The following is a 16,075-nucleotide window of genomic DNA, read 5'->3' on the forward strand; positions in this document are numbered from 1 at the left end:
AACCTTTGGAGAATTATAGAGGCGGCACGGTTGCCTACAAAGTCGAGTTGCTTGCCACTGGCTGTACAGGGTATACAGGTTGAGTGGTGAATAGGTGTGTAGTTAAGTTGTATTTAAGTGTATGTAATTTGTTACTTTAAACTTGTACTAACACACTCATGAATATATGCTTCTTCAATCATCTCACACAGCAGTCACACACCTCCACATCAAAGACGCTGTGCACCATCACATATAACAGGCAGCAGTTGAAGCCGTCCAACAGCTGCACTGATTCACGCTGCTTTGAAAGCATTTCAATTCATTTCCGTGCGTGTATTTATAGTTGTTGATAGGGATCCCCTGCTCTCTACATGTAATCAGGATGCCGAGGGTTTGCTGCCCACACGCGTCGGTGAGAGCTCTGGTTAATCATGTTGTATATGTTGTCCTTACGTGGCCACAGAGGCGTTGTGTAATCTGCATGTCGTCTTGAGAAACTCCACTTTACGTAACTTGACATCATTTTCCAATATTGCTTCTGTTCACGCTCATTTAATTGAGTTTGCAGCAGAGTGAGGTGAGCAGCAGTGTCAGAGGAGATTTCGGCTGGAATAGATTTTAATGTCCCTCAGGGCATCAGAGGTTGAAAAAGGAGTCAAATCCTTTACAATCCCAAAATGGACAAATATTCCTTTATAAAGGAATGTATTCAAATGATTGCTTCAGTTGATGTACCCACATATTAGCCTTATAATAAACCATATATACTTAGGTGTCAATAGTGAAGTACTTAATTTATTGATGCATTAACCTGTATTACACTAGTATTACTATGTTATACAAAACAGCAATCTGTCATGTTACAAATCTTTGAGATTTTCCTGCCTTTAGCTTTGTTGAAGATTTACTGTCTCCTCAACTGTTTCCTAACCTTTTTCCCTTTATGAAAACTATAGCAATGAAAATATTTGTCAGAGTTTATTCACTCAAAAATATGTCTTTCTTCTTGTTTTCTTTTAAACCCCTGTGACCACAATGGTGTTGTTCCTTCACTTAAGCTGTGTGAAGATTTTCTAAGGTTTTTCATTGACAAGATCTCAGATATTAGGTCCTCTCTTTTGCCGTCTGCATTGGATCCTGCCGTCTCTTCCATTTGCCCTGATGTTTTTGACACATTTGAGCAAGTGTCTCTTTCAGCTTTAACTGATATTGTCCAGCACCTCAGGCCTTCTCACTGTCTTCTTGACAGCATCCCACCCCGTCTTTTTAAGATGGTTTTCCATATTATTGGGCCCTGTGTTATGGATCTGATAAATTCATCTTTGATGTCTGGATGTGTCCCAGCTGCCTTTAAACATGCTGTGGTCCAGCCCCTCATCAAAAAACATAATCTTGACCCCACAGTTTTATCCAACTTTAGGCCTATCTCCAAGCTTCCTTTTCTTTCTAAGGTCTTGGAGAAGGTGGTTAATGAACAGCTGCAGTCTTTTATTGATCTAAATGGCATTTCAGAGAAGTTCCAGTCTGGTTTTAAGTCACGCCATAGCACTGAAACCGGCGCTTTTAAGAATTTTAAATGACCTTCTTTTAACAGTTGACTCTGGTAAATCTGCTGTCCTGGTCCTTCTGGATCTGACAGCTGCCTTTGACACAGTGGATCACAACATCCTCCTGTCTCGCTTAAACACCTGTGTGGGCATTAAGGGTACTGTTCTTAAGTGGTTTCAGTCATATCTCTCAGACAGGAGCTTCTCTGTCCAGCTGGGCCAGTATTCTTCGGCCACTTCCCCCCCTGAGCTGTGGGGTGCCTCAGGGCTCTATTTTGGGCCCCCTCCTCTTTTTGATATATATGTTGCCATTGGGATCCATATTCAAAAAGCACAATGTCTCATTTCATTGCTTTGCAGACGATGTACAAATCTATATACCCTTAAAAACAAATGAGCAAGCCTCTGTCCAGGTCTTATTAGACTGCCTCAATGACATTAGATCTTGGATGGAAGTGAACTTTCTCTCCATGAACAAAAATAAAACTGAGATTATTTTATTCGGCCAACAAAATCTCCTAGATGGTTATGACAGCGCCATTGGCACCCTGAAGTCTCACTGTCACCCTTTTGCAAGGAACCTTGGTGTTATTTTGGACTGTGACTTTAGGTTCGATAAACAGATAAGCTCTATCGTTAAAACGAGCTTCTTCCAGCTAAGACTAGTAGCTAAAGCAAAGGCTTATCTCCCCAGAAATGATCTTGAGAAAGTTATTCACACCTTTGTTACATCACGCTTAAACTAATGTAACTCTTTACTTGTTGGTCTCGACCAGTCAGCACTGCGTCGGTTACAGGTTGTCCAAAATGCAGCCGCCCGCCTGCCGACTGGAAAAAAACGGCGTGATCACATCAGTCCCATCCTTGCATCTTTGCACTGGCTGCCTGTTCATTTTAGGATCCAGTTCAAGGTTTTATTAATTGTTTTTAAGTGTTTAAATGGTCTGGCACCATCTTATTTATCAGAGCTTGTGCAGCCTCACAGTACTTCCAGAGCACTTAGGTCGGCAAACCAGCTGCTCCTGGCAGTACCTCGGTCCAGCCTTCTCAGTGGCGGCCCCAAAGCTGTGGAACAGCTTACCTATCCAGGTTAGAGCTGCACAGTCTGTTGAGAACAAGACACTGCTGAAAACCCATCTTTTCTCCTTGGCGTTCAGCCACAGCTAGGCGAGAATCCTTGGCCCTTATTTTATTTTATTGTATTTTTATCTTTACTTTTACTCTTTTTTTCAAATTGAACTGTTCAGAATGATGACACTAGATGGCTGTTTCAGACGTCATTGTTCCAAACAGAAAATGTCTGGAGGGGATCTTTAACATTTGGAGATGCAAGATTTATACAGCAACAATATGATGAGTTAACTACATTTGTCAGATACTGTGAGTATAAGGGAGTAAAAACATATAATACACTGTTGCCCATAAAGTTGGAATAATTTTGTTGTCAGACACATTCCTCTTTTTATTTTCTATTTATACACATCAGTAATCACCTTTGACCAGGTGCAATGAGATTGATCAATACAATTTTGAGAATATATACACTTTATCTATCAAGAACAAATCACATTGTCACAATCATTTCATGAGAAGAGGTAAAATATATTTTATTCCAACTTTATGGGCAACAGTGTATTTCCCTCTTAAAGTGGTTGGAGGAAACAATAATAATATTCAGTGTAAAGTTAATACAATACATGACTTCATCCAGGTCATGGTTTATCCAGAAGTGTTGAGTCAAAAGCATCTGGACTTGTTGATACGTATCTTAACGTATTGTAAACATAAATGTATTGGAAACGTATCATAATTGTACCATAAACGTATCATAATCGTATCATAAAAGTATTGCAAACGTATCGTAAACTTTTTCTAAATGTATCATGAATATATCATAAGCGTATCGTAATCGTATTGTAAATATATCCTATTTTCATAAACGCATCTTTTTCTCTCCATCAGTTCCTCTGTCCAGACTAATACAATATTTTCTTCCTTGAAAACTGAGACTTTTGCTGGGGGGGGGGGGGGGATATTGGAGACCCTAGACTTAATGTGTGACACTAAATTCCTGGAGAAGTTGATAAGAAACAATATTTAATAAACAAATTAGGAGAGAATTTGAGGGCTTATGTGTACAGTTTTTGTACGTCGCTCTCTCTATTTAGAGTTGTGTAACTGTGAGTATGTGTGTGTGTGCATCAGCTTGTATAACATGTGTGGGAGTGGGGACCCACATCAGGCAGGCAGTGGAAGTTGTGGGAGGACAACAAGAAATGAGTGGGAAAACTCCTGCTGAAACACTTGACACACACACACACACACACACACACACACACACACACACACACACACACACACACACACACACACACACACACACACACACACACACTTTTTCTTTGATAACTTCCATCTTTCAGTTATTTTCTTCATCTTTTCATCTTTTCTGTATTGATTCCTTCTATCCCACTGCGCTTGCTCCAGTCACGTAGCTGGAGCTTTACCACTGCTGAGCTCTTAGCAGCAGTGTTAAGGCAGGTATGGGAATTAGACCCTCCATTATAAGTGGTGGCATTGTGTGTGTGTGTGTGTGTGTGTGTGTGTGTGTGTGTGTGTGTGTGTGTGTGTGTGTGTGTGTGTGTGTGTGTGTGTGTGTGTGTGTGTGTAAGTAAAATGTAGCTCTGCTGCAGGTATCCCCACTGCCCCACCATGTGACCGAGCAGAAGTCATTATCACAACGATTGCAGCCTGCAGACACTCGTACATCACTGTTACAATTCTTTGTTAAAGTGGGAGGGTCAGAGGAGATTGATTAAAACAAAAACCACACTGAGAGGAAATTACAAGTACAGGAATTAATTCTTCTTTCAGGGGAGGCTGCTTGAGTTGTACCTACCCTCATGCAGCTGGGGTTACGTGAGCGGTGTTCACAAAAGAAGCAGAGGAAAGGACAATGGCTGAGGCACAACAACGGTTCAAGGGCACAGGAAACAGCCTCTCAAGGAGAATATATATTGTGTGTGTGTGTGTGCAATATTTTCATCCAGCATAATGGAATGTGTGCATGTGCTCAGGTGTGTGTGTGTGTGTGTGTGTGTGTGTGTGTGTGTGTGTGTGTGTGTGTGTGTGTGTGTGTGTTCGTGCCTGCGTATGCGTCACAGATGTTTACAACGACATCCTTGAATCTCAGCCGGCATTTTAATCACAGCGCAGCATCAGGCACTCTCGTCTTCAAGTGGCTGGAACGAATCGGCGTGTCGTGTTGTGAGGTGGAGTGCGACTCGCAGCCACAGGGAGTTATCAAGCGGATGATAAAGGTTTTCCAACTTTTTTCTGGGTTTGACTTGACGGGAAAACTTTTAATTATGCTGCCTTTTTTTCCCCTGTCAGAGTGTAATCTCCTCACACACAGAGCTTGAGGTATTCTAGATCATGCAGTGGGCCAAACGCTTAACAGGTGTGGTCGTACGAGATAGTGCCAGCTTTTGGATCTGTGTAGATTAATAACCAGAGCAATGCACAAATGGTGATGATGGTGATGTTAAAGTTTAGAGAGAATGGAACCAAAGAAGTAAAAATGATACAAGGGTCTGCAGGAAAAACATAATAAATATAGAAACATAGAATATAGAATCTCCTGGGAGATAAAACACCCTCCAGCTGTTTTTTTTTATTATGCTTTATATGATTGACATACAGTATATGTTATATGTTTTAAACAGAACAAATTCAATGGTATTTTTAAAAAAAAACTCCCATCGTTATAGCTGTCATGGTTTGAGACACACAACCCTCTCCACCACCACAAGGTAATAGTAAAAGGAGGAGGAAAAAATGTGGCTAATAGCACATTGTTGAAATGATTAAATGTCTTGCCTGGCGACAAGAGTTTTTAAAAGTTGTTGGAAAAGACTAAAAGTGCCAGTATACTCCATCAGAACTGCTTTTCAGATGGGGTGGTTGTGGCTCAGGAGGGAAAGTGAGTCATCCACCAATCAGAAGATATGCTGTTCAAATCCCTGCTCCTCCAGTCCGCATGTTGAAGTGAAACCAAACACCAAATTGCTTCCAATAGCTGTGCCAGTAGTATGTGTGACTGTGTATATGAATGGGTAGTTTCTCCTGATGAGCAGGTTGGCACTCTGCATCGCAGCCCCTGCCACCAGTGTATGAATGTGTGTGAATGGGTGTCATGTTGTGTAAAAGTGCTTTGAGTGGTCAAAAGACTAGGAAGGCGCTATATAAATAAAGTCCATTTACCATTCACCAGTCATTGGAAAGAGACTTACTGTTCAAATAAAAGTTAAACAAAATTTTAAAAAACATGTTTCATGTTGACAACTGAGTGCAACAGTATTGCTGTGTCCCAATTCAGTGGCTAAAAAAGCATGGCCTTCATAGACCTCATGGGCTGAACCAATAAGATGGTCTGGTCTACTGAGTATTTCCAACTGTATCACCAGGTGTTCCTGCCCTTAGCCTTGTGTCACAAAGTGACACTACTGTCTCCTAGTAATCTTTACAGCTGCAGTTGACAACTGGGACACAACTAGTAGAAATGGAGCCAGAAAATGTTATTTTATTATTGTGGCAACCTATCCAAGTCCAGCAGCACCACCAGGGACCCCTTGCTTATCTGAACCAATATGCTAATCCATCAAGTAATATTTAAGATATTTCTAGACAAGTGACAACTTTGACCTGCGGGTGGTGGTAGAGGAAATATCAGAGGATCATCAATGTCAGTAGGATTTATTCTCTGGGAGCCATCTATATTTTTACAAAATTTCATGGCAATCCATCCAATAGTTGTTCTTTCAGTCGAGACCAAAGTGGTGGACTGACAGATAGAAGAACATTGCATGCAACTACATCTGAGGGTAAATATTTTAAAGATTATCATGCTGTCATGGTTTATACAAAAATACACACAAAAATACATTCTATATGTGCATTTCTTTCACTGAGAATGACCTTTTCAGACCTCAGGCAAATGCAAGGAAACTACATTTGTTGTTTGCATGCAGCCTAAACACCATTATATTTGTAAAACACACAAGACACAAATTGGAAAGTTTGAGTGTATTTGCAGTCAGTTTATTCACCACAAACAGCTGTAAAGCCAACTTGACAGTAATCAGCTGTAGCTCACAACAGAGTCATAAAATAGTGCCATATGGCTGTGGTAATTGCAAATAAGCATTTTCAAATTTCCAGGAATGCGTTTTTGCCTCAAATCACACCACCAGAGTGAACCCCTGTCTTGCATCTTTACGTCGCCTTTCTGTACGATCAATTTGATTCTACAATCGGCTTTGCTTTGAGTCTGAACACATCTTTTGAGGAGCTTAGAAGAGGTGGAAAATTCCTTAAAGCTTGTCTGTCAGCGGCAGCAAAGCATCACTTCCACCAGCGGAAGAACACAAGCACTGACTTCCCTGCTGTACTCAGGGATTCCCCCCTGTGAGAAATAGCTCCAGGCCTCATTTTCTAATCGGGATCCAATTTTAATACAATTACTGAGATTGTTCAGTAATTCATCACTGAATGTAAAGTCCAATCTCCCCTCAGAGAGATTAGAAGGCAGAAGTCGAGCTTTGATCACACAGAAGATTGGTGGCGTGTCTCCCGAGTAGAAAGTCTTTTTCTTTTTCCTCCTATATATAATTGTGAGCGATGTGAGGATCTGCTCCAGGGTCAGTACACCCGTCACTGCTGCAGTGATTAATCATGTAAGTGACAGACAGACAGCAGTGGGATCAGCAGTTAAGGGTTACTGTCTGATTGTGGACCACCTCCACAGCTTTACATTATGTTGTGTTCTCCTGTTAATGTTAATAAGAAAGAGGAAGTAAAGCAGCTGGCTACATGACGCATGATGGTCAAACCAGTAAACCTCATTACTTCCAGTCCTTCCATGTCAGTAGAGCTGTAATGCTGTGTAGCCCTTTACAGACCCAGCTGGCATGTGTCTGCAGGCTAAACATCTGTTCTAATGGCTTGTACTTTTATTTCAGATTGATAAAACAATCTCAACTGAAAGTCCATTTATTCGCCTGTTCGGTTGTTTTTGAGCATATCACACAGCAGTGAGTGTCTGATATCAGTGGGATAAATCTGATATTGAATTTAACAAAAGTGGAACCGAACAAGTCTTTTGGATGAGAGATGAAACATCTTCAAGAATCCACAAGAAGTGCAGATGCTCTTGAATATGGGGTTTACAAAGTGAGATTTTCCTGGTATACAGTGGTCAGTACTTACCAAACATGGTCCAAGGAAAGACAACTGGTCACTGACGCCCAAGGCACATGGGAAGCGAAGGCTAGTCCATCTGGTCCGATCCCACAACCATCAACTACTGTAGCACAAATTGCTGATAAAGTGAATGCTGGCTATGACAGACAGGTGTCAGAACATTAGTGCATCACAGGTGGCTGCATATGGGCCTACATATCCGCAGACTGGACAGAGTACCCTTGTCAACTGCAGAAAGCCAAGCAATGGTCACGTGAGCATCAGAACTGAACCATAGTGCAATGAAAGAAGGTAGCCTGGTCTGATTAATCATGTTTTCTTTGACATCTCATGGATGGTCGGATGCCTGTGCATTGTTTACCTGGGGAAGAGATAGCATCAGGATGCACAATGGGAAGAAGGCAAGCCAGAGGAAGCAGTGTGATGCTTTTAGCAATGTCCTGCTGGGTAACATTGGGTCCTGACATTTATGTGGATGTTTCACTGACATGAAAACCCTACCTAGACATTGTTGCAGATCAAGTACAGCCCTCCATGGCAATGGTATTCTTAGCCAACTTTGCCAACATTCTGCTGAGAGCTTGTAAGTTGTAGTTGTAGTTGTTCTGCTCTGCGTCTAGCTGTCCTCCATGTTTATTATCCCTCTGGGTAATTTAGGGTGACAGTCTGTCATGCTGTTATCCAGTGATACTTTGTGTAATATGACACAGCTTAAAACAAGGCAGCAATATGACATGTGAGTCGAATAATAGACACATTTGTTTGTGTGATTTTTTAACTATTTTGGAAAGCATTGAGAAATAATGTTGTTCTGCTGATAGTGGTGTCAGATCAGTAAAAGGCTTCTATGTGTTGTTGTGGATGGCAGTTACAAACAACGCATTTTGCAACTCAAAGGACTTTTTGGTCTCTTATATTTTTGTGTCATTTCAATGAAAAAACATTTTTGTTCATAATTGTTGTGTATTTCTGTGTATATGGCATGCGCTCTTAACCACTCGACCACTTGCGCGCCCATTTTGTTCATAATTTTAATTGAAAAATGGTCACCGCTGAGTACTGGTTTTTACTGTAGTTAAAGGCTTTAATGTTGACGATGATAGAAAGAAGTTTTAGAGTATTACTTTGTTTATTCATAGAATCATATAACATACTTGTTTTAAGAAAGAAAATTACTATTGTGAATTCCTGTCGCTGCAAATACAACTAAACATAAGTAGTCTATATTGCTTTCGTAGTCCTCCATTTTTCTTCATAAAACCCTCGCCTCTCGTCTCTCTCTCTCTCTCTCTCTCAGTGGAATTCCTGGGAAAAAGTGTGGAACCATCGTCTTCACGGCCGAGGAGCTCAGTAACTGCCGGGTTAGTATTTGATTTGATCTGATAGACTTTATTTCAAAACACGTATAAAATGTATCAGATAATACTCAGGATTACACACACACACACACACACACACACACACACACACACACACACACACACACACACACACACACACACAAACAGATAGAGTGGGTATAAACAATCTTAGACAGAGGTCAGAAAGTTAAGCACTACTGTCTGAATTTATGAAGGTCACGTTCTGTGTTTCCATTTTTAACTTTGCTGAGTGAATTTAAATGACCGAAACAGACTTGAGAATAATTTTGTCATCTGCTTCAAGTGGAAGGAAAGTGAATTTTTACTTTTCTTCCAAAGTGATGATGAGAGCTGCTCGTGAATTATTTATCCAGTTCACTTTTCTTGCCACGGTGGGTAAATAATTAGACACACAAACCACAAAAAAACACACACACACACACACACACACACACACACACACACACACACACACACACACACACACACACACACACACACACACACACACACACACACACAATCATGTTCACCATAATATTATAGTATGTGCTTGCATGTGCAATTACATCCATGCTGGCAATGATGAGGAAACTGTGGAAGCAGTTTACTGTAATGTATATACAGCATCTTCCTTATATCCATATGCATGATATATGAATATGAGGAAGGTTATACTCACACCACAGGCCACAGGGCAGGGTTGACAGTATACTCCAGAGTCCTTGAGGGCGTCAGAACTGAAAACTTACCTCCACATTTATTTATTATTACTTATGGTTTATTTATTAGTTATTTATGACATGCCTGTCTCTGGAAAAAGCCTCCCTGGTTAGTTTTGTTTCATGAATAAAATATCAGTTCTAAGGTTTTAAGTATAACACATGAAACAACCCACTGCATTTTTTAGCTGTCGTGCCTGATTTATCTGTCTGTGTCAGATTATTCAGAAGCAACATGTAACTACTGCACCTTCACATCACTCTTCATGACACTTGAGGTGGACACTAGATATCTGCCAGATGTCTTACAAAGATGTCTTACAAAGCTTAGACGCTTGCAGTGTATCCAGGCAAAACTTCATGCATAAGAAACTCTGTCATAACAGGATTTTATTAAATATTTATAAGCAAAAGGATTATAAAAAAGACACTCTGCTTGTGTTCTTTAGTTTTTCCAAATTATTATTGGGGCCCGATTTAGGCATATTTTAATAAATCAGTATGGGCTAACATGAATCAGATCAAGTAGTGATTCTTTTATAACGTGACTGTGTTTTGTCCACTTTAGCCTGTTAGTATTGCAGCGCTGCTTTCCTCTACAACAATCTATTGTGCAGCATTTCACTGCATATGCCAGTGAAAATTGAAGTGTTTTCATGTGGAAAATTATTTGGCCACACCGATGTGACTGACTGAGTTTTGACACCTGGAACAACTCTTCATGTTGATCTCCCAATAAGAACTAACTCATGCACAGCAACTCATTCTAGTTGGTTAGAAAACCTGCCCAAACCAGTGTATTCATTTATTTATGCTGCAAGGTGGCTCCTTATAACAAAATAATAGTAAAGTCCACTGATATATCTGGAGACACCTTGAAATGCATTATTACACTTTTCCACTTGTTTTAATTGCTGTTTTTTTTTTTTCATGGAAATTTAACCGATTTTACACTTAGATTTTCTGAATATGGGGAGCACGTGAATTTTTTAAGTGTAAATACTACAAATTTGCTATCTTAAGCAGGTGCCAAACTATTTCTTGGCTGTGAGGTTTAAAGGCTGATTTATGGTAGGTCACTTGACAGAAATGACGTATTTTCAACAGAAAGAAGTGTTCTTTAACAATTTTCCTTTTATGTCGCACACCCGAAGAATTTTATGTCACGAACACCGCAATATTTTGTCACCTAATGTGATTGGGTAGTGTTACTAAAGTTGCCATGGAGATTGGAGTTTTCCTCGTTAATATTTTTGATAACTTGCAATGACCTTGCTTCAGCACTGTAAAGTATACCCCTGCAGCCACCCCCCCCCCACCCCCCAACAGTCACGCCTGTTAAGAATTAAAAAAAATATTTGTTGTGTTTTTAAGCTAAATACGACAATTTCATAGGATGTACATCATGATATTGTCTGTATTTTTAGAGGCAATATTGGCATTAAAATAAAAATATTTTAAAAATCTCCATAATTATTTCTAAAGTGGCCTATTGAATTTCTTTCCTTACTATGAAAGATGATGCTTATAAAGGGCCCACTCAATGTTAGCTGAGGGAGGGCATCACATGTTTGTGTTGTGATGCTTCTTTGTTTAATTAGTCCTGTCGGGATGAAATAATGTAACTAAACAAGCTGGTTAGAGCATCTGGTTACCGAAGCATAAATTGAAAACATCACACAACTGTTTAATTTCTGTCAAGCATCACTTGACAGAAAGTGTAACGCGACCGCCTAACTTCCTGGAGTCTTTGCTAGTTACTTAGCAACTGTTAAGAAGTCAAGAAGGAAACAACAAAACTTAATCTTTTTTGTATGTATTAAAAACCTAAAAAATTTATTCATGTATTTAAGCGTGCTAATACGCAAATGTTTTTTATCGTGGACATAGCCAGGCTAGCTTTACACCCCTGGTGTTTGTATGCTAAGTTAAGCTAACTGGCTGCTAGCGGTAGTTTGAAATGTATCCCATAGAAATAAGCGCGGTAACAATATTCTTTACCTAACTCTTTGCAAGAAAGTGAAAAAATGTATTTTTGGCAAAATCTCAAACTCAAATTCAAGGTCCAGTTGCAAGTTGAAGTAAGACTAGATAATAAAAAATCAATGTTGGGTATAAAGATAAATTGTTGTTGTTCTGGCAGGACATAGCCACTATGCAGTTCTGTGCCAACAAGCTGGACAAAAAGGATTTCTTTGGCAAGTCCGACCCTTTCCTGGTCTTCTACCGGAGCAACGAGGACGGGACGTGAGTGTGTATTTTTGTTAAGTGTGTATGAAGTGTGTGTTTGTTAGCGAGAGCAAATCCTCTACAGTAAAGTCCATCTGTTAGTCCGTCACCCCCGAGGCGAGTGTGCTGTTTCCGTCTTACTACAGTGACTGAAAATCTGCCAGCAGATTTCTCTGTTGGATCCGGTCCCATGAGGAGTCTGAAAGCCTCTTGCCTGTCAGATGGAAGAAGGGCTAATAGATTTTCTTGACACTGAGACAGAAAAGTTTTAATCTGTACTGTAGCCTTCAATATTTCAGACATACAGTTTGGGATCATAACCCTTTTTAAGCCTGTTCTGTTGCTGCTGTCTCATGCTACTGCAACTTTATTAAACCGAAACATACTTCAAAAGATTGTCTCTATCTTGGTATGAGATACTATTGAATACAGCAAATAGAGCAGAATTGTTTGATATTGAATTGTTCTGTCCTCTTTCTGTTTGCAGGTTCACCATCTGCCACAAGACCGAGGTGATCAAGAACAATCTGAACCCTGTTTGGCAGTCGTTTACAATCCCTGTTCGAGCGCTCTGCAACGGAGACTATGACAGGTGAGGTGACAGTTCAGGTCATTCTGAAGTAAAAAGGTCAAACACTGAAGAATTTCATCTAACCCCTGATGTTACCACTTATTACACGTGTCCACATTCACTATACAGAACAGGACGCAAACATCATCATCAATACCTGCAACAACAACAGTCAACTTCAGCAACTGTCAGCCACTGATGTATATATTATATGACAAATAATAAGGTTTTTATATTTTAAGAAAAACTGTCAATTTTACAATAATACATATTCTATTTTAAAAGTTGCAATATTATGAAAGTGATCTTATAATATTATGAAAGTATTCATAATAAGAAAAAAAATAGTAAGATGAAAATAAAGTGATAATATTTCAAGAAAAAAAGTCAAGTAATCAGAATAAAGCTATCATTTTCATCATACTATTATGAGATTTGAATACTCTGTGGTGTTAAACAGATGAGAGCAGTCTATCAACTTTTGTGTGTCAAATAAGTGATGCTGATGACTTCATTGAAATTATTTGTTAAACTACAGTTTGGCTTTAGGAACTTCCCACTGAACTTCCTACTGAAAATGCTTGTTTACTTCTGGAAAGACAAAAGTAAAGTTGTTTATTTTAAATGTAATGCCAGAATCTGATCAATATGACATGTTCATGCTTAGTTTTATCTTTATCAAAAAATATTCTTTCTTAGTATTACGCCATCATTTATTTTAGATGAAATGTTTATGTAAAGGCAAACACCAGACATTTATAAAGCAACAAGGGTGAAAGCAGTTTGATATAAAGCTGCACAAGTGAAACTCTATGGTGGTCAGAATAATGCCAGCAGTCGGCCGTGTAGTAAATCTCTGGCCAGTGCTGGTGTTATTGAGACCAACATGGAGGCAACACAGCAGGAAACACACAAATAGCTGTAGCATTGTTCTTCCACTGACCATCAACTATTGATCCAAGTTTGAAGATCTAAGCCAAACTACCTACCTATCAGGCTGCAGGCAATCACACTCTATGTTTGTTACTTTCCTCTGTGGTATTTTCTTTCCCACCTAAGGAGGCTGATAGGGCTCAGTGCACTACCATGTAAAAGTGAACTTTTCTTGGAAGAAGTTATATTTGCGTTCAGTGTCTCTCACCAGAAAGCATAGTGTGTATCCCTGAAGTGTAACAAACATGTTAAATGTCTATGCACATAAAGTTGATTTTTGATCAATTTGAAACCTGCATAATTTACATCCATATGTAGTAGATAGCAGTCTTCCTCTCCTTTGACCTTTGCTGGCACATTACTGTGTTTCTTGCAAAGTCACTGCCACCTGTAGATCAGTGGAATATTGCGACCCAGTTGTAAAACATTGCTTTATAATGCTACTGTTAGTGACAAACTCCTCGAAGTACCTTAAAGAAAACATGAGTAACTGGACAAAATAAAAGGAAATATGTAAAAATAATAATAATAATAATAATTCACCACGTTGCATTTAGAAAAATGAAAGCTGAAAATCATGTTTAAAAAAACCAAAAACCCACAAGTGGCCAAATTTCACTAGTTACAAAAACAGAATTGAGTTATGCATGCAGCTACACAGGAGTTCCTGTGAGACACTGATAACCATGTCAGTAAATCATTTTGGATTCATACAATCACAATGTTAAAACTAAAATAAACATCATTAGAATATTTTCAAAAATCAAATCATGCATCCTGCCGTGTTTGTCAGTTTTGTGTCCCATGGAAACTTCTTTTGTGTTGTTGAGTGCAGTGTTTCTGTTTTTGCTTGTTTTCTGTATTTGTAGTGTGTTTCCGTACTATATCATTTTCTGTATGTTGTCAAATTATTGAATATATTTCTTAATTTCCTTGGGTTTTATTTATTTGCAGCTATTGCCCCCTAGCCAAACCTTTGAATTCACTTCCCAACCATCTCATGATTGCTTTCCCCCTCGCTTCCCCTCCATGTTGCGTCTTTAGCATATTAAACTGAGAATTTTACCCCTAATATAAATCAGTTTTGTGGAGGGCTATTGTGAAATGCACATAAAAGATATGAACAATTAAGAATAAATAAAGAATTAAACATTCGCAACATTAAACTATCGAAGATTACCAACAGCATGCTTAGTGAATTTTTTTAGAAATAATAAATGTATAAATAACATTGACCCTATGAATCTTACTGACCACCACACTGCTTGGTCCATCAATACAAACTTGTGTATGTGACTGACAGTTATTTGAAAGGACGAGTCTGGTGATACTGTTTTCTTATTGTCAACAAATCCCACAAAAAGACCCCAAACAACAATGAATGTATCCTACCAACAAGTATTGTGTGTGTATCAAAGCCTGATATATCTTATTCCTCTGTGTCCTAGAGCTCCATTGTTGTTTAAAAAATATGAAAAACACATCAATGAGACACACTGTTGCACTGGGTGATATATTCCTTTATTACTATGAACAGACACTGCCAGAAATGCTTTCTAGAGCATCAAATGTGGATTCATCTGCCACTTAAAATAATCCCCAATGAAAGCACTATTACCTCCTGTCTGAGTAACATTTAATAAAGATTACAGGGGCAGTTTTAAAGAACATGCATACACTATTTGTCAAATAATTTGTCAATTTTGTCAATCTGGATATGAGACCTATGAGTCCTGCATTATCTAATTCAGAGGACCTGTCTTGTAGAGGGGCCAACATCTAGTTTTTAAATCGGATTATTTTACAGCCAGCACGGGAGTACCATACCGTACCGTCTACTTCCGCTTATCCGGGGTTGGGTCGCGGGGGCAGCAGCCTAAGCAGGGAAGCCCAGACTTCCCTCTCCACGGCCACTTAGTCCAGCTCTTCCCGGGGGATCCCGAGGCGTTCCCAGGCCAGCCAAGAAACATAGTCTCTCCAGCGTGTCCTGGGTCTTCCCCTGGGTCTCCTACCGGTGGGACGTGCCCTGAACACCTCACCAGGGAGGCGTCCGGGAGGCATCCTAACTAGATGCCCGAGCCACCTCAACTGGCTCCTCTCAACGCGGAGGAGCAGCGGGTCTACTCCGAGCTCCTCCCGGATGACCGAGCTTCTCACCCTATCTCTAAGGGAGAGCCCAGCCACCCTACGGAGGAAGCTCATTTCGGCCCCCGCGATCTTGTTCTTTCGGTCACTACCCAAAGCTCATGACCATAGGTGAGGGTAGGAACGAAGATCGACTGGTAAATCGAGAGCTTTGCCTTTCGGCTCAGCTCCCTCTTCACCACGACGGATCTGTGCAGAGCCCGCATTACTGCAGAACCCGCACCGATCCGTCTGTCGATCTCCCGCTCCATCCTTCCCTCACTCGTGAACTCCTCCACTTGGGGCAGGATCTCATCCCCGACCCGGAGAGTGCATTCCACCCTT

At 39.9% G+C, this 16,075-nt stretch overlaps 1 protein-coding gene across 1 annotated transcript in view; it reads left to right on the plus strand.

Moving 5' to 3' along the window:
* The window catches only part of LOC133978152 (copine-9-like), a 240,085-nt gene that overhangs the window by 169,705 nt on the left and 54,305 nt on the right, over positions 1–16,075 (plus strand). The window contains exons 8-10 of the mRNA XM_062416514.1: positions 9,088–9,151; positions 12,017–12,120; positions 12,590–12,694. Of these exons, the coding sequence (XP_062272498.1) occupies positions 9,088–9,151; positions 12,017–12,120; positions 12,590–12,694 (273 nt within the window). The remainder of the gene's footprint in view (positions 1–9,087; positions 9,152–12,016; positions 12,121–12,589; positions 12,695–16,075) is intronic.

Source organism: Scomber scombrus, chromosome 3 (genome assembly GCF_963691925.1).
Source record: "Scomber scombrus chromosome 3, fScoSco1.1, whole genome shotgun sequence".
Lineage (NCBI taxonomy): Eukaryota > Metazoa > Chordata > Actinopteri > Scombriformes > Scombridae > Scomber > Scomber scombrus.